We start from the raw sequence: 27,563 nt of genomic DNA, 5'->3' as shown, positions 1-27,563 counted from the left end.
GTGAAAGACGCTAAACTAAAGAACGAACACACACACACACACGAAACACAGGTTTCTAAAATGAGAGAAAGAAATATGAATGAAACATTTTATTTCTGTTAGAAATAAAGAAGAGGAGAAAAAGAAATGAATTATGCTTGCTGTATGCACAGGAACATATTTTCATTCTCCGCCCCCCCCCCCCCTCCCACCCCCATCCCACACACAAACACACGCATTTTTTCCCCAACACATGCTCCATAAATTCACACTTACAGGCGAAAGGATCTGTAACAATTACTTTTAATTTCTTCACCAAGGGTGCAGGCCTAAACTGTACAAGACCAATGAGAACATCATGTTTGTCCAGTAACACCTGTTTTTTTTCCTGTACATTGCAACCACATGGTTCAAGTTCACAAAGTAGCTAATCCACGTGTTCCAGCCCATTCCAGCATAGATGGCTTATACCATTCTGAATCTTTACATCAATCTATATGTATGCATGTGACCTTGAGTTTTAATTACCAACCCACTGAAGAAAAGTTTATAAATACTAACACCTGCACCAAGAATGTATGATCTTAGATTGAATATTCATTATTTCTTCATCAAAATGTGTATTTATTGCTATATACAAGCATTTTAATTGTGTCTTTATTTCAAATCATCAAAAATGGAGGATTCAGATTACTGGAACAATGTGAGCGAAGGAAATAGCTGGAAATATACCAGTATAAAATGTGGGTCACAGATTTGGCTTGTAATGTAACACAGCGAGTCAAAAAAAGAAGCCTTGGGCCAGAAATTCTTTTCCCTCCCAGACATACCCTCCTCAAAATCTGTATTGTTCACTTGTGTAAAACAAAGCATCCTTCGTGATGAGCTTCAATGCATGGTATTTTTGCCAGTGTCCAAGTGATTCTGTGGGAGTGACCAAGTTATAATAAGAAAATACAGAAGGCAGAGCCTTCAAGGCTCTCTTGTGCTTCGCGCTTTATCCAGTAAAGGAATCACGAGGAGAACAAAATAAGAGAGATAAAAAAAAAATCGTTAAAAAACATCCTGTATTAAATATGATACATACGATCAGCTTGGGAGAAAAAAGAAGAAGAAGAAGAAAAGACATGCAAGCGGTATCGGTATAGAACCACACATGTTCAGTTCCGAAGCAAGCTGACTGAGCCCCATTGCTGCAGCGCATCTGACGTCATTTGCCTAAATCTAATATTCAAAGCAAGGTTGTTGTTTTCTTCTTCGTGTGATGAATAAACGTCATACTATTGGACGTAATAACACAGTTTAAAGCATGTTTTTTTGTGTGTTTTATTTTATCTAACTTATTCTTTTATGTCAGCGGTAAAGGAAACGTTGACATCACTTCAGTCACATCGCAACACAAGGTAGCTCTCTGGATCTGCACGGACCATTCTACAACGGGCTGAAAGAAACGATCCATTCAATTTTTATTTGATGTTCATTCCAGTTAATTCAGTGTCCACTTTAAATTATTTATATGCAGTATATGCAGTAAACATGTCAATGGTGTAGTCAGTATGTGTTCTGTCCAGAATCTGTATTTCTTTCCTTATAATTGTAAATGAGAACAAGAGAGGCAAGGCCTTCAAGACTCACTTGTGATACACAAAAAACAACAACAAAAAACAAAAAAACCCACACGTTAAAATGTGTTCTGTATTTGTTATTATAAAGCTTCGCGTTTAAAAAAAAAAAAAAAAGGAAAAAAAGTCCTAACCAGATTCGAACCCCGCGTGTTCGGGTGAGAAGAAACTGCCTTATCCATTACACTATTGTGGCTCCTTAACTGACGTTCTAAAATTTAACATTTGAACATACTTTTTTAAAGGGCGATAAATCAATTGCGGTATTCATAGTGAGAACGCTGTTTAAATCATATTATTCTGGTGTATCTTGGGCATTCAAAAAATCTTTAAGGGCAATAAAAAAAAAAATTCTTTTTAATGGCTATCCCCGCAATCACACTGCAACATTTAGCCGTTTTCACTAGATCTAGATAGATGTACAAGTTTAGTTACACCCGCCGTGAATGTAGTACGGCACGGTGGATTCAATTTCTCTTTTATGTTCATTCTAGTTTTATAGTTTTAAAGCTGATATGAAAATTTAGTATTTTGTTAAACTAATAACATGTAGAGCCAAGTACAAGTACTTCTAAACGTCGTATGAAGTGAAAAGGACTTCATTTTGAGAAAAGTCAAGACTGGAAATCAGTTCAAGGGTATTAACTCGCATGGTTTACAATTTTTAACTGTGAATTCCGACTGATTCTATGGATATTTTTATGGCAGTTTGGGGCATAATCCAGTAAGTGATGAGGCGTTCACAAATCTCTCTGAATAAATATTTAACGGTCTCCTTCTCCAACTTTCTATCACATGTTATCGTGTATTGTCCATTGAATATAGGGTTGAACGGGCAGGTCAACAACTTGAAACAAAATGGCGTCGTTCACGTTCGCGAAGAATATGAGCACGCGCTTTGAATGTGTATAAATATGTGTACGCAATTGATTTTTGCCCATGACCTTCAGGGCTCAGCCAACAGATCTGTAAAGTCCACTCGTAATGATTTTAGTATTTTCTGAAAAAGACCACTTGGGCGAATGAACATAGTGAAAGCCCTGTACACTGAGAGTAAAACACACAAGCTTTTTATGTATTGAGTATAATTTCAAAATGTAATGTTTAAGATGAGAAAGATCAGTTTAAAGCAAATTAAGTCCCCTAGCATTAATTACAGAGTAATTTCCCTTTTTTACTATCTGCACCAAAACGTTTGCAAAATAAATAAAACTTCCATGCTTAGCAAAAGAAGTTCCTGTTTGAACAAAAAATGATAATAATGACAGCTCTTGTTGTTGGGTCAGAATATCAGATCAAAGTGCCATGTTTAGAGAATACAAAAAATATAAATATAACAGTAAATGCAGTTTGCATATAATTAGGCTTCATTTAAAAAAAAAATTTGTGCCCATCCCAGAGGTGTAATATTGTTTTAAACAAGATGACTGGAAAGAACTGAATTTTTCCTATTTTTATGCCTAATTTGGTGTCAACTGACAAAGTATTTGCAGAGAAAATGTCAATGTTAAAGTTTACCACGGACACACAGACACACACACACACACACACAGACAACCGAACACTGGGTTAAAACATAGACTCACTTTGTTTACACAAGTGAGTGCCTTATAGCAACTCAGTGGAAAGCGGTTTTAGAATTTTCAGATTTCGGAACAAATCTCAACGAAACAACCTGTTGATGATACGGAAATATAGCTTAATTCGGGAGACTTACAACCTATTATTAGTATGACTGTGAAGATTATTTTTCATATTATGTTTAAGCCAAATTTGGTATTGACAGACAAAATATTTCAAGAGAATAATGGAAATGTTAAAGTTTACAACAGACACACACACATACACATGTACACACACACACAACTGAATGATGGGTTGTCACATAGACTTACTTTGTTTACACAAGTGAGTCAAAAATGAGCAAAAAACAAGAGTATTTGCTGTTCATCTTACCAGCTACACTGCAAACTGATTCCATGAGAAAGAATACATTACTATGTTATGTTGAGATCTGTCAGACAAATGGATACTTTTTTCTTCTTCTCATATCAGGGTAGACAAGAGAGGCAAGGCCTTCAAGACTCACTTGTGATACACTAAAAAAAAAATCCAAGCTTTTTATGTATTGAGTATAATTTCAAAATGTAATGTTTAAGATGAGAAAGAGCAAATTAACTCCCCTAGCATTAATTACAGAGTAATTTCCCTTCTTTGCTATCTGCACCAAAACATTTGCGAAATAAATAAAACTTCCATGCTTAGCAAAAGAAGTTCCTGTTTGAACAAAAAATGATAATAATGACTGCTCTTGTTGTTGGGTCAGAATATCAGATCAAATTGCCAAGTTTAGAGAATACAAAAAATATAAATATAACAGTAAATGCAGTTTGCATATAATTAGGCTTTATTTTTTATTTTTTTTGTGCCCATCCCTGAGGTGCAATATTGCTTTAAACATGATGACTGGAAAGAACTGAATTTTTCCTATTTTTATGCCTAATTTGGTGTCAACTGACAAAGTATTTGCAGAGAAAATGTCAATGTTAAAGTTTACCACGGACACGCAGACACACGGACACACACACACACACAGACAACCGAACACCGGGTTAAAACATAGACTCAAAAAGGTAATGTATCCCCTGATCTTGTGGAATGAAAAGAAGACAGTATATTGTCCCATATACCTTGTATATCTAGATTATTTACAATAATAATACTAGTAATAATAATCATAATATTGTACATTTATATAGCGCCTCATAATATTGTACATTTATATAGCGCCCTTTCTCTTTAAGAGCTCAGTGCGCTTTACATGAAAGAAAAATATTACAAGTTACATAAATAATTAATGACCACTCTTTTTCAACCCCCCTCCTCCACCCCCCACTCCCCACACACACACTCTCTCTTTCTCACTCTTCAAACATCCAAAGTGAGCTGACATGGGTGGTGTTGGAGAACAAGGAATCTGAGAGTGCTCATAGACAGGTTTTAAAAATATGAGTTTTTAGTGTTGAGCGAAAAGCAGAAATAGAATCAGGTGCACGGATATGATGAAGGTTGTTCCAGATGTGAGGAGCAGCAAAGAAGAAAGAACGTTCACCATAGGCCCTTGTATTGACACAAGGAAGTTTCAAAAGCTAACAGTCAGAGGAAGAGCAGCGATTTCTTGCAGGAGTGTGAACACTGTTAAGGTCAGAAAGATATGCTGGTCCCAAGGAGTGGAAAGCAGAATAACAGAGACACGCAACTGTATTTAATTCTTGCTTCAATGGGGAACCAATGTACAGTGCTAGCAAGCAATTATTCAAATATGAAATAGACAAATAAAATTACCAGTTTGAGAGAAAACTAAGTTATGGATTTCTTACTTCAGTGAGTTCTGTGTGGATTTCTTAAACTCTCAGGACTGAGATTTCTAAAATTAAGATGGAAAACTGATGGCTGTAAACCAATTTCCTTTTCACGCAGCCATCTAAAAGTCAGTGCACTTGAGTCAGAGGAGTAACCATTTTCCTGACTTGGAATCCATTCAACTTACTAGTGAAAAAGACTTGGAACTTAAGAATAATTACTGACAGTTTACATCACATGTTATGTCTCTTCTTTGGTGTGTGTTGTCATCAATACTGAAAAAAGGACTTTTTAAAACACGGAACAAATTCACTTTAATTCCTCTCTGAAAATCTGCGCAGCACCAAGATATTTTCTGACTACAGTTTGAGCTTTTTTTTTATGTAGATCTTAAGCATGGTACCAATGACTGTAATCAATTATAGTGAAACTCATCTAACAGGAGTTTGCAACACCAAAACGTAATCATTGTTGTCCTTGTCCAGAGGGGACATTTTAAATTCTTGTTTGTTTTCTTTTTCCTGTAAACTTTCTGAACTGTCCCCCTACCAGTCCCCTGCCAGTTCTAATCCCTGTCTTAATATGCAGCAAAGCACAGTTATGTGCTGAAAAGACACACTTCTGAACCCTGTCGTTTCAAATTACTCCATGCTCATTTAATTTTTATCTTCTTCTTTCTTTTTTTTTTGTCTTTTTTTTTTTTTGGTCATAAGATGACAAAGTAGTTACCTCAATGGAGTAAAGTGACAATTGACAAACAGTATGTGAATATATCTTAAGTCTAAGAGCTTCAATGTGGTTTTCTTTTATACTGTGAAGACCCATTGACATTACACTGAACAGAGGCAGAATACATACTGCACGTTTCATAATCATAATTATAATAATCATACATTTATATATTTGCCATCAAGTAAAATATAATGTTTTGAATGATGAATGATAAGGTAAAATACAGCTTCTTCAATGAAATACATTAAAATTCGTCTCTTACTGTACAAACATTGACAAATAGAACAGCTATACCTGAAAATACATATTCACAAGAGTACAGTGACATATATATATATATCTATATATATATATATATTGTTCAGTTTAAAAAAAATCAAGCAGTGACCTCCTGTGAAGGTTGCAGATATTGTCATTTCTGCAGAACTGTTTCAGTTCAGAACTGACAGTGTCACACAGCAGCCAGCAGTCAGTGCAGTGCATTCAACAGTCACACACACAGATGTGAAGATTAGACGATGGAGGAAAGTTAGAGAGTAAAGTCTCCTCGTGCAATATATGAACAGAAAAGAGAAAAAAATATAAACATGAAATGGGATGTATGCATGCCTGTGTGTACATACATGTGTATGTGTGCATTTGTGTGTGTGAATGCATATACTTCAAAATGTCTGTGAATAAGATGTGTTGTGCATAGTGTGTGTGTGCGTGTGTGTGTGTGCGTGTGTGTGTGTGTGCGTGTCTATGTACACATGTAGATCTATGTTGTGGCAATGCATAAGAGTGTGAGATCAGTTTTCTCTGGATTAAATCTCTATAATTCTGTACTGTTTGTCCAATAAATATTTGGATGCCACAGATTACATTTTACTAGATTGTCCAAAAAAGTTTTACAAACTTTCAACCAGTCATAACCAAATACAGGTATGCCAGTTGCTGACTTTGTGTTATTTTATTTTTTTAGCAGAATATGACAGTTTTCTTTTTCAATTTTTCTTTTTTTTTTTTTTTACACACATGAATAAACGATAGCATTCTGCCATTCAGCTAACACTGCAATAACAAAAAAAAAGTTTGTAATTGGATCTTGAACATATTTCAGAACAATGTTATTACAAACACTTGTTATAGTGTCAGGTGCCTATAACTGAAATGCAGCATCAAGTCACATCATTGCTAAGCCCACTTGCAAATGCCATACAGTCTATCATAGCCACAACAATTAATCCCTAAGTCACCATTTCAACCCTCTCCTTCATTATCCCTTCTTTTACCCCCCCCCCCCTCCCACACTTTCCCTGCTGAGTGTGTGTTAGGATTAGTGTGTGTGGTGCATCCCTGCCATAGGTCATCTTCTTGCAACCAACCAGAGGTGTTTGCAACATTAATTGTATCCATATACACTATTTACAACAAAGCAGGTGATGTCATGTTTCTCAATTGTATACACATGGTGTGTTTGGACTATTTGTGGGTTGGTTTTTACAAGCTGGGAAAGCATGATATATATATATATATATATATATATATGTGTGTGTGTGTGTGTGTGTGTGTGTGTGTGTGTGTGTGCATTCTTCTATTCCAACTCCTGCCTGTGCCACACCCATCCACCTGATGCTCACCTTCAGACAGAATCAAAGAGGTTAACAGTGAACCAGTTGGTCTGCAGTGGAAGGGAGAGAGAGATGGTCGCTGTTATAGTTTTGCTTGCAGATGATAGCTGTTTCATCAATGCGAGCATGCTTTTCGAAAACCATACTGTACATGTAATTCACGACTCGCACAAAACTGTTCAACCTCTTCATCACTCTCACTCTCCCTCCTGAACAAGTGGATGGTTTGAATTTGAGGTCAACTCTAGGTCAGCAACAGAACTATACTTGATCTGCTGTTCTGCTTTCTCTCCTTTGTGGGCTAAATCTAGCTCTTAACTATTTCCACCCTCCCTCCTCTCTGCAAATTATATTTCTAATTTTCAGTCACGTCAAGTGAACCACCCAACAAGATTTTGCCACATCTAGCACTTGATTCATCAACATCAATAACTTGTAAAGCTTCTGCAACATCTTGGATGGCAAAATCACAATTGTTTTGGCTGTAACACACTACTGTTTCAAGAAACTAGGAGAAGGTTGTGAACTGTCATCCACCATTTTGAAAGCATTGTGGGGGATGGGCGGGAGGGGGGGGTTGGGGGGTACTGACAATAATATCCAGAATTTATAATACAGAGCATGATTGGCTGTTGCTCCTCATGGATAATTAAAGTAGACATATCAAGCTTTATGACTGGTGGCTATTGGGACACATCAACTTAAAGATGTATATGTACATCATGGAACAAGTAGATAAGCAGTTTTGCAGACGTATCTACACCTCATGGGGCACTGAAGAGGTTAAAATGGGTTCCTCAAAATGCTGTTTGGATTAAAAAAACAAACAAGCAATTTTTCTGACACACTTAAGAACACGTTACATGCAAATAAAACAATGATTTGAGAAACAGTTCATTGTGTTCTGAAAATTTGGAGTTCTGTATATTATGCTCCTCCATCACAATAAAAACAAGCTTTTAAGCCCCCTTCTCCCAGTCTACCTACCACTCTCATCCACCCCATCCATCCCCATCCATGCCACAGAGTGATCTTTTTGTCTCTCCTCCTGCGTCTCCTGATCCAATCTTCAGCCACTGCAGGCATATTTCTTAAATTATCATTGTTTCTAAGAAAGTAACACCAGGAACTTAATACACAGCTGCTTAGCACCAGTCCTCCATACTATGGAGAGGTTTATCAATATTATTCCAAAAATATCATCTTGGACATATTTTTCAACAAAAAACAAAAACAAAAAACCATAACAAGAAGCCCACAATAGATCCCTTTGCAACAAACTCTCTGGTTGCTCTAAATCTAAGTTTCTCCAGGGAACTTCTCCATTTCCAGAAAGTCTGCCATGCCTGCAATCCACTGAGCTGAATTCTTCAGCGAAGGAGTCAGAGGTGTGAAATGGGTAACAGGTTGTCCTCAGTTCTTCTCTGGGACTTCCTGCAGAGTGTGCCATTGGGCAATAGGGCGCCGTGGATTGGCCAGCATGTCACTCCAGTGACGCAGTTCTGTGCCAGTGGAACTGCAGCCCAGTGTGACACGGCCAATGGGCTCAGATGTGCCAATCCGATCATAGTCCACGCAGGTGATGATCAGTGTCACTTTCTGTTCATTAAACACATGTAGAATGATTAAATATGGTGTTTGATAAAATAAATTTAAAAAAGCACACCTTAATAACTAAATCTAAACACAGCCACCAATAATTATAACAAATAACCATGATAATAACAATATCATAAAAAAACCCCACCAAAATCACAAGCAGACACAAATTGAACTTGCTTTCAATTAAATTCAGTGGAAAAAAAAACAAGCCAGACTTCTTTGTAAATAATTTGGTATTACATGGCAACAAGTTTCTAAAAAATGAAACCATTGCTTTTATTGAAACAAATCTTCAAAGAATTAGATTTAAGTAAAGCTTCTGGAGAAGTTTGCCAAATATCTGCCACGCAACACATTCAACAAATGAGATAAAACACATGCATTAGAAGGGTCTTGCGTTCCCGTTGTCCAGGGAAAAACAACTACAAAACTTAATGTATTTGGCATTTGGAAAGTCTTTAGAAGACAGACCATAGTGACAACAAAACTGTTCAGAACTCTGCTAATAAACTCCTTTCTCCTAATTTTATGCATATCTTAAAATTCATTTTGAATCATTAGTTGATCAGCTGATTCATTAAGGTATATATTTTTTCTCCTATAAAAAAGATTCATTTTAAGATTTATCTTTTGTTATCAATGAATCAAATTACTTAGATATTAAGGTATTCTGTTTTGCCTTAGCATCAATGACACCACTACAATTTTCAAAACTACTATTCTGCTAATAATTTTAATGATTTCAAATCAATACCAAGTGAATTAAAATGAACTGCACTTGTGAAGATTTACAACATGTATCAGAGAGTTGTTTCAGCATCATTGTGAATAACAAAATCCATGCATACTATCCAGCTGACCTAGTCATAAGAAAAATAAGATCATAATGCTTTTCTCTTAGTTGCACATATTATAAAGTGTATAAATAATTATGATCTATCTCTGTCTCTGTCTTACCCACACCCACACACGCATGCACGCGTGAGTGCGCGCGCGCGCACACACACACACAAACACACACACACAGTATTCATTTACATAAAAAATAGCAATCCAATGTACCTGTATTTGCTCGAAGGGAACTTCAAAGGTAAAAGACTCATTATAGTAAGGATTCAGCGTGCACTTCTTCACAGTCGTCTTCTTCTTCTTCACTCGCTTCCCATTCAGCATCAAAGAGATCTTTACATAGGGATCTAGTGGAACATATGCAAACAACATTGCACAAAAAAATAAACATGCACCAAACCAGCATACTGAGAGAGTAAACCACAACATATACAGAAGTTAAGCGGACACAAATACAAATGCACAAAAGCAAAAAAATAATTCCAAAAAAAGAAGTGAGAGAGAGAGAGAGAAATAAGAAGAAGAAGAAAGAACGAAAGCACACTTAGTCTGCCTGCTCCAAAACCTGTTTGCAATGAATGCTGCAAAAAGTAAAGTTAAAACAAGATAGCAATACAGTACACTGAGGGAAACAAAATTGATTGATCACAGTCAGGTAATGTATATGCTGCAATGATAAATGAGAATTATGGAAGGACAATTATTACAAACATCCCTGTTGTGTTAGAAACTGTGTCATCTGTCCTCATTATTTTTTTGGGGGGTGTGTTTCTTTTTTTTTTTATAATGTGTGTGTGTGTGTGTGTGTGTGTGTGTGATCTATTGTATTATATTTTTGTTGCTTGTCACAGTCAGGTCAGAGGTTCTCCTCTGCAACTAGTTACAAGAAAATCTTATCTGGGGAGGGATGGGCTCCGCCAGATTTGATGTGCCCACTGTGTGGAGAACAAAACACCAATAACCATGACGGCTCAGTTTTTGCCCAGACGTAACAAGGAGAGCGTCTACTGTCAGTCTCTGGGGTAGAGACAAGTGTGTGACTGGAGGAAAATCTACAGGGAGATCTGTGGAAGAGATAACATTGTGACTGCCACCTGGAACATAAGAACACTGGCCCAGACAGGAAAGACTTTTATATGGACTTATAACAGTAGGCAGGCCCGGCCAAAATTTCAAATTCATAGCAGAAGGCTCACATTTGCAGGAATGAAAGAGTGCAATAAAGTAAGAAGCCAAACTAAATTTCAAAGCAATATCTCGAACAGTTTTTGTGACATAGAGTTTTGAATTTTCCAAAAATTCCGCGATTTTAGCCAATCTCACAAAATGGCGTTTTAGAACCCGTGTAAAATTGCCACTAATACATTCTCATAATCAAAACTCTTCATATATGATCAACATGGTACAGTACGCAGAAGACCTCAGATTTTTTTAGTTGGCTGTTAATGTTACTGGCTGAATGCCAGTGTCATAAATTCTGAGGAAAATGCTTATTTTCTGCATGTCCGATCCTGCAGTTTTGATGGTAGCGTTACTTTACTAAAATGACAGAAACTCCAAAAATATTGCATCTACATAAACATCCGCTCCACGAGAGACAAGAGCACATACCTGTCGCAAAACCATGTAGAGAACTATATTAGAAACAATGATAGATGCAACTGTGTCCCTGAAACAAACACCGACCAGTACCGATACTCTTATTTTCCAAAAACAATAACTGAGTGGAACCATCTAGACGATACCATCGTCCACAAAAAGTCAGTGGATAGTTTTAATCGGCTCTGGCAAAAGCCAGAAGCCAGTAACATCAACGTGCTGCGCACCCCCCCCCCCCCCCCCCCCCCGGTCGCGTTTATGCCAGTAAATGGATGTAGCGACGTATTGATCCAGATCCAGAACATTTAAGGATATTTTCAGGTTCAGGAAAAACTGTATACTTAAAAGACAGCAAATGTTAACAATACATCTTGATAAATGACAGCTTTTGAAAAGATTATATCAAACAAATAAGCTTTATTCAAGACGATCGGGGATAATGTGCTGCATTAATGCTAAAAATGATTATCCTTTTTGATATTTTTCAGGATTTGTGCGTGCTTGCGTGCGTTTCAAAATCAATATGTGTGCATCACTTTATGTAATTGTTTTCTTGTTTATACATCATTATTTACTATTAATCAGCACAGCTGATCGTACCGGAACAGTTCTAAAGTACAGACATCCAGCTGAACTAATGCATGCTCCCTATTAGTGCTGAAGTATAAAAAGGTTGAAAGGAAACAACAGTCTTACAATACATGTAGCATCAAATGTACCCATTGTAGTGTTATTTTCATTAGGTTCTCTCTCTCTCTCTCTCTCTCTCTCTCTCTATATATATATATATATGTGTGTGTGTGTGTGTGTGTGTGTGTGTGAAATAAAACAGAAGTATGAAAATTGAGTAAGTATATGTTGTGCGATCACAAGGTTGAGCAAGACCATTAATGAACTTAAATTCTCAATGAAAAATTCGACTGCTATTTTGACAGAGTTCTTGGCTGTCTTTCATTGTCGGAAAGAAATTTTTTTTCACAACAGAAAACGATGGTATTAACTAAAATTATGAAACCTATCATTCAAATACTTAATAAAATAAGTAATGTAAAGTTGGTTTCCAAATTAAAAAAAAAAAAAAATTCCCCCCGTATTTGAATCAAAACCTCAACTACGTTGAACGATGCAACAAGACTTCCACGAAGCTGGGCATTGAGACCTCAGATCTAAAAAATAGATCTAGTTTGATCAGTGGTATAAAAAATACGAGGTCTCCACCGTGACTTTTTCGTTAAACGGACGCTGCACCTTAAAAGCTTTTGGGTCATTTTATAAAGCATTTTAAAGTTGAAAGAATTAATTTTTCAGTGATGGGTTTGACTAGAAGATTTATTTTGTCTGGAAGCGCAGAGGAGCGTCAAGAAAAATAGGTAAATTTGAGCCACGTTAAAAAAAAAAAAAAAAAATCGAGTAAAATGTATCAACTGGAAACTTAGCCCACGTAAAAGTTGAGAACGTGATCTTTTATTTGATAGGTCTCTTATTAAGTCGATTGGTTGTAAAGAGCAATGGCCGTAACCTATTTTTGTCACCAACCCTCTCAGGCCAGAAGCCGGCAGACGTCGGCAAATTGGTTTACCGCGCTGCGTTTCGAAGAGCGAAAGACACTCGATCCATTTCGGACGCCCAGTTTCACTTACACTGTCTTACACACACACACACACACACACAAAAACAACAACAACAAAAAAAAAAAAACACTGACAGGAACGAACAAAGGCGGTTTTATTTTTTGATATATCTTTCAGCTCGATGTATGCAGCACTGCGCTTGCTAGGGCGAAGTGAAAAGTGCTAAAAATACAATCTGTCGGCCATAGTTGCATAGCATTACATAGCGGCGGGACCTACCTATAAACAGTATACCTGGCATATCGTACAAGGGCCCTTCAATAAGTGATGCAACTATTGATGTCACAATTATCATAATAACGTCATTCTTTACAACAGTGTCGTAATAGGTATAAAGTCAAATTTCATTCTGCTACGTAGAACCGTTTGTGTTCAGGATGGCAAAATGTCAGGTAAGGGTGACGGTCCCTTTGGGGGTGTAATTGAGCCAGCGGGATTTTCAAGCCATGATGCTGTACGACTTTCGCCAGGGAACAAGTAGTCAGCAATGCTTCCTAAGTTTGTTGGATTGTTTTGGGAAGCAAGCACCATCACAGACCACAGTCTTTAGGTGTTACATGGAGTTTCGATGTGGAAGACCTACCCTGAAAGATCATGACCACTGTGGCCGACCTGTAACAGTGGTAGCCAACCAAAAAATGGCCCAGGTGAAGTCTATGATCAAAGATAACCTTTGTGTCACCATTGATGAAATGAAGAAGATAAGATTTCATCAGGGAACATGAGCACCATCCTTCATAAACACCTCGATGTAAGGAAGTATTATGCCTGGTGAGTACCTAACCACTTGACAGAAGAGCAGAAACAGGGTAGGGTTGAATGGTGTACCTACGTGTTGCAAAAAGTTGATGGTGGACGATTAGATCGTGCTTGGGACATCATAACGGGATGAAACATGGGTGTACCAGTACGATCCAGAAACAAAACAACAGTCAGCCATTTGGGCCTTTCCAGATGAAAGAGCACCAACAAAATTCCATCGTTCCAAGAGTCATTCCAAATAAATGGTTGCATGTTTCTTTGCAAAACCAGGCCACGTTGCGACTGTACGCCTCCAAGATAGAAGGACAGTAAACTCTGTGTTGTATGTCACTGTCCGCCTCCCAGAGGTGTTTGAAGAAGTGGAACAAGTGGCTATTGCTGCATCATGACAATGCCCAAGCTCACACAGCTGCTGCAACTCTAGACTTCCTGAAAGAGAATGGTGTACAACTGGTCACTCATCGTCCATATTCTCCTGACTTAGTCCATTGTGGTTGTTTTTTGTTCCAGAGGCAAAGCAGCAGTTGCAAGGGGGAAAAGTTTCAGTGTGCAGAAGATACTCTAGCCTTCTTCGAGGGTCTCATAGACATACCCGAGGTCATGTGGCTGGCGTCATGACAATTTGGTTTGAGAGGATAATGAAGTGCATACAAGCTGAGGGAGAGTTCTTCAAAAAGGTGGAGAAAAAAAATTTGTAACTTTCCTAGAATTGCTGTATTGCAAGACTTATTGAAGGGCCCTCGTAGGACTCTGGAAAGTCAGATGGACAGGCGTGGGTGAACATCAAACAGAAGGACATGTTCTCTACTGCAGTGGTGACCTGAACAAACACATCAATGGAGTTAGTTTCCTTGTCAACAAGAACATCAAGAACATTGTCCTTGGATACTGTCCAGTATCCAGCAGGATTATTACTGTTGGACTGCGGACAGCACACTTCAACATCTGCAATATACAACTCTTTGCTCCAGCCTCAGATTATGATGATGAACAAGTGGAGGAATTCTACACACAACTCCAAGATTTTCTTGAGGACTGACAAGAAAAACATGCTGATCATCCAAAGAGAATGGAATGCAATGGTCAGTACTGACTTTCTAAAAAACTGGAAGAAGTACTGAGGCCCCTCCTGTAACACTACCAGCACTGAGTGAGGGTTGTGAGTACTGGAGTTTGCAAGCTACAACAACATGGTTCTGGCCAACACACTTGGGAAACACAAGGCTTCATAGTGCTGTATATGGCATGCACCATGTGGATCACATCACAACCAGGTCAACTACATCCTGGTACAACATGGATTCCTGTTGGGCATTAACAGAGCAAAGACCAGAATGATCTCATGCAGAACTGAAAGTGATCAGGATCTTGTTATCATGAACTTCAGAGTCAACCTAAAAATGATCAACAAAGCCAGAAACACCAGATTTAAATTCAACCTAGACAGACTAAAGGATCCTTCCATCTTTGAATCCTTCAAAGCAACAATTGGCATAAGGTTTGTACCATGGCTAGCACTTGATGTGGACACAGACGTGATGACACCACTTTCAACCCAGTAATGACTGGAGTAGCCAGTGAACTGCTTGGAAAACGCTGCCGGAAAACTCAGCATTGGATCACAGAGGAGATCTTGGACATGTGTGACAATTGAAGAAACATGAAGAACGCCAGGTACACAACAAAAACAGCAGAATACAAAGTCAGCAAAAAGATCAGACAAGGCATGAAAAAAGGCAAAGAGGACTGGATTGAAGAAAAGTACAATAGAATAGTAGACTGTCTGAACAACAACAGAAGAAAGGCATCTAAGTTGTTAAAGATATGAAAAAGCAAAAGCAGTCTATAGTCAGCATGATACAAGACAAAGAAGCAAAATGTCTCACAGAAGAAAAAGACACTGTGAACAGATGGACATAATATTTTAGAACTTTGCAATCATCAGACAAATGCACTCACACCGGGAGCCAACAATGATGACTTTCCAGTACTGTGTAAAGAAGTGGAGGAAGCAATAAGATCACTGAAGAATGGAAAAGCAGCAGGCATCGACAACATACCAGCTGAACTGATAAAACAAGGAGGAGAGGCAGTAACAGATGTCCCTTCCAGAATCTGTAACAAAATCTACAGTCTGGAGAATGGCCAACAACATGGACAAAGTCTGTAATTATCACTCTCTCTATGAAAGGCAACTTATAACTATGCCAGAATTACATAACTATCAGTCTGATCAGCCATACAAGCAAAGTGATGCTCAGAGTAATCCTGAACACACTCAGACCATAGGCACAAGAAGTCATTGCAGAAGAACAAGTTGTGTTTCAGTGGGAAAGCACCACAGAACAGATTTTCAACCTTTGTGTTCTGTGAGATATATATAGCCAACATCAACAAAACATCCACCATGTCTTCATCAACTTTAAGAGGGCAACCATGAAGCAGAACAACATGGGCCAAAGCTGATCAACACCATCAAATAGTTGTATGCAAAACCCATCTGTGCAGTCCTTATTCAAGAAACTGTCAGCGACTGGTTCCACAAGTCAGTTGGGGTCCATCAAGGCTGTCTTCTATTTCTCCAACCCTCTTCAACATCCTTCTGGAATGTATAATGATGATGCCCTGGAAGGACACTCTGGCACTTTCAACACTGGAGGACGTACCATCATAAATCTCTAATTCACTGATATTGATGGGCTGGTAGACAGTGTGGAAGAACTAGCAAAACTGGTGAACCGCTTGGACAAAACATCAGTCAAATATGGAACTGAAATAAGTGCCGAAAAAACGAATAAGATAAATGTCAGCAGCAAACAGCTGGAAACTGTGAAGCAGTTTAAGTACCTTGGCGCCATCATCAGTGAAGAAGGGTCCAAGGCCGAAATACTGTCAAGAGCTGCACAGACTGCAACAGCACTGGCAAGGCTGAAGCCCATATGGAGAGACCAGAACATCAGTCTCAGAATAAAGCTGAAGCTCTTACATGCACTGGTCCTATTCTTTTTTTTTTTTCCTTTAAAAAAAAAAAAAAAAAATTATTATTATTATTTTATTTTATTCTTTTTTTTTTTTTAAGCATGCGAGGCCTGGACTCTCAGCAGAGCTTCAGAGAAGGATGCAAGCAGTCGAAATGAGATGTTTGAGGAGACTCATTGGCATCTCCAACAAAGTCCACATAACAAATGAAGAAGAAAAGCCATCAGACAGCACATTGGTTGGTGTGAAGACCTCCTGACCACAGTGAATCGCCTACAAAGACCACATAACAAATGAAGAAGAAAAACCACCAGACAGTACATTGGTTGGTGTGAAGACCTCCTGACCACAGTGAAAAAAGACCACCCTTCAGGGAATAGTTCAGGGGAAAAGGAGAAGAAGCAGACAGCGAAAGAAGTGGAAAGACATCACTGAATGGACAGAGAACAGCTTTACTGAAACTCGGGCCCTATCCCACAACTGCTAGCAAATAAGAATGTTGGTAATGTGCTCAGCAGTGGTTGCCAATGATTCTTTAATGTGCCCAAACTGCATGCCGCACACTGGACCTCAATATATCGCCTTTTTCTGAAAGACTAAAATAAAGAAAAACAGTGTAGTTTTTTTTTTTTATTACTTACTGTTGTGTTTCAGTAAGCTTCATTCAAATCTTAAAAAAAAAAAAACCCAACCCAAAAAAACAACTACAAATGGATCTTTGAATTAACTTCGTCTTCAGTTTTTATATCATCATAATACCAACAAAACCAGACACAACAAATAGAAAACAATATGAATTTATCTAAATCATAGTTGCAAATTTCAATAATCTGAGAATATTTAGAAACAAGTTTCAACTAAATCATAAGAAAACGAGTTTACAAAAGTGAAAACTGAACTGGTGACAATACTCTTTTTTTGTGAAGATGAGTAGCAGTTGGTCAGGACACTTTCAAAATGAAATTCATCCCCAAACACACACAAATTAAAATCATTTGGGTGGTGTTGTTTTTTTCAAAATACTTTCATTCATTGTAACTTCTTTACATGCACACCCCAAGTGGTCCAGTTAGTAAATCATTATTGAGAATAAAGGGGTCTTCCACCTGACAAATGCTCACTTAAATAGTATGTTTATAATACAGACACATTTACTGCCCATTCAGAGTCTGTTTATGTTCACTGTACCTAACTGGAATGAAGGAACAAAATCAAAATACATACAGGCTATGGCTATAATTTCGCAGGACGTCGACTGACATCTTATAAGCACCCAAATGTTTATGGCTAGATACAATATAAACACACATTTCATAATTTTACACACAACATCTGTAGATTTTTTTTTTATTGGTTCATCAGGCGGATTTGGCAGAAGCAGCCATAAGTAGATGAGTTTGGATCAGATTAATGACTAGAGAACTGCTATTCTTCCTAAAGGAGTTGGAATTCTCTTCACCCAAAGTATTTTTGCACTTTTCACATCTGCAAATTTCTCTGAATGATTCAGTTTCTCACAACTTCTAATATCAATCAAGAACCATATGCCTAATGTTTTGAACTTTAGGGGGATTCCATTTCATTTAGAGATGGGGCATATACTTCATAGCTCATTGTTTTGTTTTTTTTGTTTTGTTTTTTTACTGCCTAACCAAACAGCTGAAGCGTTTATAATCCTGAAATTGCACCAAGTCTACCCAACAATTATGGTCTCTTGAAATGTTACTTGGTCACCATTTTGAAGTAGTTGCATGTCATCAGCAAACTGAGCTACTTTTTGTTCCATCTCATATGTTAAAAAAAAAGCCTTTAATACCTTCTTTTTCTTTTTTCAACACCTAAAATAGATAAAAATGGTGTTATGGGACCTTCTTGTCTACACCCTCTCTCAATCTGAAACCAGCTTGATGCTACTATATTTACCATTGCTGCTGCCTTAATGTTTTTATAAAATGTTTCTACCCAGTTACATTATACTGTTTCCAACCCCCAAAGCCGAAAGGACATTACTCATAAATGACCAAATAAGTGTGTCAAATGTCTTTTCAATGTCAATACACAGTAGTAGTCCTGGGAGATGGTTTTGATCCAAATAGTGCATTTGGTCATATATCAGTCTACTATCCCTGGTGTACCTACCATGTGCAATCCTTTAATATTTGTAAATTATCTGGTATACCATTCAGCCTCCCCATCAGAACAATAAATCTTAACAGAAAATAATATCATTAATTGAAAGGAATGTGGACCATAGAAAACTGTGCAGACCGTTTAAGGCGTGTTGGGGGCATGGGGCAGAATAAGAGTGAAGGGGATACAGGACTTAACAGAGATGAGCTTTGACTGAAAATTGTAAACAACATCCATCATGGTATGTGTGCTAAATGCTCATCAATTTAATGTTTTCACTAAGACTTTTTTAGACACAAAATACAACAATAAGAAAAAGTTGGGAGTTCATGGAGATTGGGTTTGTAATGAGTTGGATATGGTAATGGTGCCAGAGTGTATATGGGGGGTTTGTGGGGGGTGGGGCTGGGGGGTGGAGGGAGGGGGGGAATTTGTGTGTGTGTGTGTGTGTGTGTGTGTGTGTGTGTGTGAACATTTTCATGAGTTTCAAGAGAAGTTTAACTGTTATATATTATTCAGTCACAAACATATATAGAAGAAATCACATACCACAGACAGTAATGCTACTTCTGTTCAACAGCAGATGGTGAACACACAAAAAATACACATCTGCATCCCCAATATATAGTACAAACAAAAAGAAATGCACAAGAGCTGATGTGCACAATAATGCATCCCTACACAAAACAGTGACTGCAGAAGAAAAGCTTTAAACCCATGAACAGAGGCAACATGGAGGCTGAAGATGTACAAAGACATTTGTGACATTAGTGACAAAAAGAAAACCACAAGACAGATGCCACAACAGCACACAAGTGAGTAATGGCAGGCAGGCAGGCAGGCAGGCAGGCAGGCAGAGGAGTTAAAGAGAAAGCAGAACATTTCTCACTGGCATGTTGCTACCTGTATCTGTTCAAAAGGAACTTCAAAGGTGAAAGACTCATTGAAGTAGGGGTTGAGGGTGCATTTCTTTATGGTGGTTTTCTTTTTTTTCAGTCGCTTGTTTCCCTGGTATAGCCCAATTTTCACATAGGGATCTGGTTAAAAAAAAGACATGACATGTCAGGTGTTTCCCTGCCTCCAAAAAAATGCATACCTTTTATGCTACAAGAATTCCACATTTGCTGAGATTTGTCATGCACACTTTCAGCAGTTTCTCCCCTTACTCCAGCACTGGGATGTTTTTTTTTCTTTCTGCAACTGTCTTTGCAACATTCATTTCAAGCAATGATATCTCTGGCAACATGTGGCCGTGGAATTAGCAGACTTTTTCCTATTGTGCACACTAAACTGACAGAATAAAGAAACAGATACAGAATACACAGGTGGACAGACAGTGGGACAGACACACACACACACAACACACACCACACACACACACACACAGAGAAAAAAAAAGAAAGACATGAACAAAACTTTAATCTCCTGGCCTCCAGCCTCTAGAAAGAGAGAGAGAGAGGAAAAAAACCCCCAAAAAAACAAGTACACAACATGGTAACCACATACAAATGTTAAATGCTGATTGACTTAAACATTGTTCAGAAATCCTTCTTATGCACTGCATTTTCACTCTGAACTTCTTTATAATTTTCAATGAATTTCTTCTGCAATTTCATTGCACGAACTACATACACTCAGGGTCTATTATGAATATTGTAGGCAGAGCCATTTTCAGCAAGTAAACATATGGTTGACATCCTGAGTCCAGATATTTTTTTTGCCTCAGATTATCAAAAAGAATGGAACTATTGATAAAATGACTTTCATCTTTGACGACACAGTTTACAACTGTCATTTGACTTACATGTGAATGTTCTCATAGATGTGATCCATTTATTGGGAGCAAACCAAGTCATAGTTTATCAAGCAGCCCCTAAACACTTTTTGTCCAGAAATTCAAATATTGTTCACATTCAAAGCCAATTTTAAACTGTCTATAGTGATGATGAATATCCTTAGTAAAACAATCTATGACCTCCCACTCTTGCATAAATATTTCTTTTATCCTTTGCTGCAATAATGAAAAATAGTTTGCTCACAGCCAACCCTGTTGCAATCCGGCATATCCAAACCAAAGGCAAAATAAAGTTTGTTTTTTTTTGCAAAAAAATACCCATCATTTTCTGCCCTTTTGTCTAAGTTCTGTGAACACTGTAGGGCTTAACATATATCCCTGCCTAAAGCCAATAGGACAATCAAAATATTCTGTTGCCTCTTTTATCACATGTAAGTCGACTTTACCTCTTTAAGATTCTTTTAGTCTGCCTCCTACTATTCTGTTAATGTATCTTCAGATAGTGCAATCAACAACCATTTACCTGAATATCTTGTCATCAGCCCCATCCATATGTAATATGTAATGTTTGGCTTATGTTAAAAAATGTGTGTGTGTGTGTGTGTGTGTGTGTTCGTTCTTTAGTTTAACGTCTTTTCACTGTAAGTGATATTAGACGAGGGAAGGAAAAAAATCGAGTAGGAGGAGGGGAAGGTGGAGGGGGTGGGTGGGGGGTGGGTGGGGGGGAATTACTGTGTACGCATACGAGTAAGTGAAAGTGTGTGTGTGTGTGTGTGTGTGTGTGTGTGTGTAAAAATTATTGATTTAAGTTTTGTTTAAAAAATAAACAAAAAACCCAAAACAAAACATAACAATATAACATATTTCTAATGAAAAACTAACAACTTTAACAGCGAACCAACTGGACTATTTAACAAGGAGTTGAAAAAGTCATACATTAGCAATGGACTGTTGAAGATCGTCAACACTGAAGATGATTTCAGTTCAGGGATTTGAGACTTTAACATATCGCAATTTGGTATATGATCAGCTGTTATGTGAGCACCACAGATGCAAGAAACATTACTGACATATTTTGTCCTAAAACAATTCATTTTCCATCTTCAGATTAGAGAAATGATTTGCCTCTTATGAAAATCATTATGGTAATGTTTTCCCATGAAACCATACATTTTCTTTATGTTCTTATGTAACTCCGAGTTACTGGTGTGTTTTTTGTCAAACTTAAATTTTGACCATTGGACTTTTTCTACCATGGTGTAACATTCCTGTAGTGAAAGCGAAATATTTAAATCTAACTCCTTCGTGGAGCTTCTAGCTCCTTTTTTAGCCAAAATGTCAACTTTTTCATTGTAGTAAAAACCGCAATGAGAAGGAATCCAGCAAAAGGTTATGTGGGAGCCTCTTAGTAAGAGTTCGTGAATCAAATGGTTAATTTCAATAATGAGTTCATACCTAACCGTTTCTTTTATAAGTTCAATAGCATCAAGAACTGATTTAGAATAAACACAAAATAGAATCTGAAATTAGTTTTCGGAAAGGATATCATGAAATTTAACGCCATTAGAATTGCTACGAGTTCAGCTGTGAAGATGGATTTATTCTCTCCCAGTTGAAAAGAGCTTTGAAAGTTAAGGTCTGTGTGTGTGTGTGTGTGTGTGCGTGTGTGTGTGCATGCACAAGTTATCATATTGATATGCACATGTGTGTGTGTCAAAAATTCTACAATATCTGTGTAATTTGCATATGATTTTTTATTTATGTTTGTTTACCACCTTGACTGCCACTGATGAGTATGCCTGTCAGTGAAGGGTTGTCAGCTCACGTGGCTAAGAAAAAGATTAGATTTACAGGCTTCGATGTCAGGCACCATTCTTTATCTGAACTTCTCCTTGGGATTGCGTCACCTGTGTTCAGCAAAATAAATTACACTACTAAATAGATTACAAAGTGGACACACATACCATATTCTGTAATTCATCTAAATACTATGAAACTGTTCACCTTTTCTTTTTATCCGAAACTAATTCATCCACTTCATGTTATGTTGTTTTTTTTTGGCACAAACGGCGTCTTCATTTATGAGGTAATGAATGATGCAGGGGTATGTAGTGAGTCAATAAATGAACGAACAGCCAATGAGCATAAAAAATACTAACACAACTCTCTGGACATAAAAAAATTGATTTTTGGTACTTCAACCTGTGGATGAGATGAATGCCAATGAGTAATCAAAACCAAAATGACATATGCCATTCAAAAAAACACAATCAAATGCTGAAAACATCTTTGAAAAATCCTCACTAATGTTTTTTTTTTCTCGATGATAAGATTTTCTCTTAACCAGTCGAGTGCCAGAGAAATTTTAAGTAAATGCTCTCCCCTTGCCAAGGCATTTTGAGGATTCAGGGGTAACAAATTAAAAAGAAAAAAAGAAAAGAAAAAAAAAAAGACCAGCACAAAAAGTATGGGAGATACCGAAAGAAAGTAAATGATTTTGTGAAGGAAAATGAATGTAGATTCTGCACCTGGGGTTTCCCCCCACTTAGTCTGATTGTAAATAACTGTTCAGGCATTTAAAGTCAATAATTTTGTGCAACAAAAAAGTCGATTTCCACCTCCACATTATGACATCCATAAAGAAAACAATCAAAATACAGCTAAAAATAGCATGCCTTTTTTTCAGATTTTACCTGTAGAAGAAATTAAAACAGACTATACACTTTATAAAAACAAATAACAACTAGTGTAGACATGTAAGTGAATCTCTGTCTCAACAATGTCAAATGTGGGAAAAGTCAATATAAAAAGTCAGTCATGTTCTCAGAAACTGAGCTGGTAAGCTTTTTGCTTTCGCAATGTTATAGTGTGTCTGGCACCGATGGTGGAAATTTCTCAGCATTTTCTCTTTACATTCCAACCTCCCTCCTCTCCTCCCTCCCCCTTCTCTTCATTACCAGACACTATGCTGAACTCCTTCCCCCCCCCCCCCAAACCTCCATGCCCTCTCTCCCTTCCCCTCCCTCGACTACAGAGTGCAGAGGGAGCAAGACCAGATGCTAAGGAAGCTGATATCCTGTTTGGGTGCAAATGGTTCCACCAATACATCTACGGCCGACAAACCATCATCCACACAGACCACAAACCGTTGGAGGCGATCATAAAGAAACCCCTGTCAACTGCACCACCCAGACTGCAATGTATGCTCTTGCAATTGCAAAAATATGACATCAAAGTCATCCATGTCAGTGGACAAAGCATACCTGTGGCCGACACTCTGTCCCGAAAACACATCCCAGTTGACCCAAATGACCAGATGAGCAAGGACTTCGACATCCAGGTGCATGCTGTCATGAAGAACATACCCATCAGCGACAAGCTAAAAGAAATACGGAAAACGACAAAAGATGATCCACAGCTTCATCACCTCAAGACATACATCCAGCAAGGATGGCCAGAGACCAGAAAACAATGCCACTCCAGTGCCATAGAGTTCTGGAACTACAGAGAAGAGCTCACCATAATCGATGACATCATCCTGAAAGGTGAAAGGGTCTTCATCCCAACACTGATGAGACAGATCATTCTGGAAAGACTGCATGAGGGACACTTTGGCATAGAGAAGACAACCCTGCGAGCCCGACAAGCTTTGTTCTGGCCAGGCATCACCCAAGACATCAAGAACCTTGTTTCCACATGTCCAACATGTATACCCCACCTTCCCTCAAATCCCAAAGAACCCCTCATTCCCCATGATGTACCTTCCCGACCCTGGCAGAAAGTTGGAACAGATCTGTTCACCTGGAACAACAAGACCTACCTGATCACTGTAGACTACTACAGCAGATTCTTCGAACTGGATGAACTCACCTCAACAACCTCCATAGCCATCATCCAGAAGCTATGCATGCAGTTTGCTCGACATGGAGTGCCTGAAACAGTCATAAGTGACAACGGTCCCCAATATGCCTCCAGTGGTTTCGCCCTGTTTGCCTCCCGATGGGATTTTCATCATGTGACATCGAGCCCGGGATATCCACAGTCAAATGGATTGGCTGAAAAAACTGTCCAGGCAGCAAAAAGACTCCTGCAAAAGGCACACACTGAGAGAACCAACCCAGAGTGAGCACTGCTGGAGTACCGCACAACCCCGGTGGACAACCTTGCATCGCCATCACAATTGCTGATGGGACGTCAGTTACGTTCCACCCTGCCTGCAACCACCAACCAACTAGCCCCCAAAACCATCCAGCCCCACAGCGTCATGCAATGTCGCCATGAACTCCAACAGTCCCAAGAGAAGCAGTACAACCGCTCTGCTCACCCACTACCTGAACTCAAGGTAGGAGCAAAAACCCAAGTCCAGCTGTCCCCAGGAGACTGTTGGCGACCCGCGAAGGTCATCGAGAAGGCAGACACACCAAGATCCTTAGGATCCAAATGACTGATGGCAGTATCTACCGGAGGAACCGTCGTTGCCTGAAAGAGAATGTGGCTGCACCCGCAGAAAAGCCGCAGCCAAGCAGTGAACCCCAGCGTGATGCCAGTGCCCAGAACACCCAGCCCAGTACCCAGCCAGACGTCGCCACCCAGACCCAGCCCGGATACATCACCAAGAGTGGTCGGCAGATTACGCCTCCGACAAAAATGAACTTATAGACTCCTAGCAGATGTGTGAAAGTTTTGGCCTGTGTGCCATATAAAGAGAAATCATATTTTGTACAATGATTCGGCCTGTGTGCCAAACCTTGGGTCTACAAACCCAAAAATTTGGTATCTCCCCTATTTGGTGAAAATAAGAGTAAGATAATTATCACCGGAAACAATTCCAGTTGAAAATCTCAGTGTTCAGTGACAATCTAGTCAAGAAACCTTACGAGTGTTTTCTAGTTAAGCAGCTTTGGATGGATTCCAGTTTTATTTTATTTATCTCCCAAAGAACGAACTTTCAGAAAAAGGGAGATGTCACATCATTCTCCGTTGCGAATGCAACGATCTCGTAGCTAAGAGTTACTTCCCTTTGGTCCCCCCTTTTTTCCTACCACCTACTGCTGAATAAACCGGTCGTGTTGTTCAACCCATGTCTGGGTAAATCATTTGTATGACTGTCTAAAACACACCCAGACTCTTTACATGCTGGACATAAATCAATGCTTTGCTTTACTCCATAAAAGCGTGTTTGAAACGCGTGTGGGAAAGAAGATTTATAATTTGTCTGATTCTTTATATAACATTTTGGTGGTTATGTAAATGCATTATGCGTTTTGTTATTACTCGTTTGTGTTGAAACGGCATTCTCTGTTATTTTGTTCCACTTTCTAGATATTTCCCAAGTGTTGGGACATAATTAACTTTGCTGAGTGCTGCTTTGTATGCTATGATGCATATATGACAAAACTTGAACTATGTTATTGGAAGAGATGGTGAATTTTACTGAAAGGGGCCTCTAGGACATGTTTTGTTTCACTAGCCTAGTGACTAACAATGCTATGTCAGAAGATCTGGACAGAAAAGAAGTGGCCAACAGAATGGACCCAATCGCTGGTGATTCCTCTACCCAAGAAGGGCAACCTCAAGCAGTGTCAAAATTACAGGACTATAAGTCTAATTAGTCACCCAAGCAAAGTCATGCTCCGAATCATCCTCAACCGATTGAAATCCAAGGCTGAGGAGCTGCTATCAGAAGAACAAGCAGGCTTTAGAAAAGGGCGGAGCACTGTCGAACAAATATTCAACTGTCGAGTCCTCATTGAAAAACATCTACAACACCAAAAGGACATCTTTCACAACTTCATCGACTTCAAGAAGGCATTCGATCGGGTGTGGCACAGCGGCCTCTGGCAAGTACTGAGAGGCTTCAACATTGATGAAGGGCTCATTCAAGTCATCCAGGCCCTCTACGAACATTCCAGCAGCGCAGTGCTCCTCAACAATCAACAAGGACAGTTCTTTCGGACCACAGTCGGAGTCAGGCAAGGATGCCTATTATCCCCAATACTTTTCAACATCTTTCTGGAAAGAATCATGCAGGAGGCCCTTGAAGACCACCACACCTCCATCACCACTGGCGGCAGGCCAGTCTGCAATCTGCGATTTGCAGACGACATCGACCTCATGGGGGGCACTAACACCGAGCTCCAGGATCTAACAAACAGACTCACTACAAGAGCAAGTGCTTATGGCATGGAGGTCAGCACAGAGAAGTCAAAGGTCATGGTCAACAGCACAACTAACATCAGTGCCAACATAACCATGAATGGTGAGCCCTTGGAAGAAGTGACCAGCTTCAAGTACCTGGGAGCAACCCTGTCCAAAGACGGCACCTGCACAGCAGAAATCCGAAATAGGATTAATTCTGCAACGGCAGCGATGGCCAGACTGAACAGGGTATGGAAGAGTAACATCAGATTCCACACAAAATCCCTGCTCTACAAATCACTGGTGGTCTCCATCCTCTTATATGGATGTGAGACATGGACACTGATGGCAGAAACAGAAAGAAGAATCCAAGCATTCAAAACCAAGTGCTTGAGGAGACTACTACACATCTCCTACAAGGAGCACAAGACCAGTGACTATGTGCGGAACCTGGTCAGCAACCTTGTTGGGCCCCAAGAACCACTGCTGGCGACTGTCAAACGACGGAAGATGGCATGGTTTGGTCACGTCATACGACATAACACCCTCTCCAAAACCATCCTGCAAGGGATTGTAGAGGGAGGGCGCAGACGGGGGCGGCAGAAAAAAAGCTGGTCTGACAACGTCAAGGAATGGACCAAAATGACGATGCCAGATCTCCTCACGACAGCTGCCAACAGAACGGCGTGGCGAGCTATGACATCTTCCTCATGTCCCCCCAACGACCCCAGCGGTCGAGGGAATGAGTGAGTGAGTGAATTCCAAATTA

General features: G+C 38.9%; 1 protein-coding gene across 5 annotated transcripts in view; it reads right to left on the bottom strand.

The window, feature by feature from the left end:
- Nucleotides 1–264: 264 nt before the first annotated feature.
- LOC143283106 (synaptotagmin-1) overlaps nt 265–27,563 on the bottom strand; it is a 96,755-nt gene continuing 69,456 nt past the window's right edge. For 4 of the 5 annotated variants that reach the window (XM_076589212.1, XM_076589211.1, XM_076589213.1 and 1 more), the window contains 2 exons: nt 9,974–10,107; nt 265–8,908 (listed from right to left, as the gene is read on the bottom strand). In XM_076589212.1, the coding sequence (XP_076445327.1) occupies nt 8,723–8,908; nt 9,974–10,107 (320 nt within the window). In that variant the 3' untranslated portion in view covers nt 265–8,722. Of the gene's footprint in view, nt 8,909–9,973; nt 10,108–19,764; nt 19,899–27,563 lie in introns of all 5 variants that reach the window. The other variant, XM_076589214.1, reaches the window with a different exon arrangement.

The sequence above is a fragment of the Babylonia areolata genome, chromosome 6 (assembly GCF_041734735.1).
Source record: "Babylonia areolata isolate BAREFJ2019XMU chromosome 6, ASM4173473v1, whole genome shotgun sequence".
Lineage (NCBI taxonomy): Eukaryota > Metazoa > Mollusca > Gastropoda > Neogastropoda > Buccinidae > Babylonia > Babylonia areolata.
Note: the sequence above shows the minus strand (reverse complement) of the source record. Positions and strands in the feature narration are given on the sequence as shown.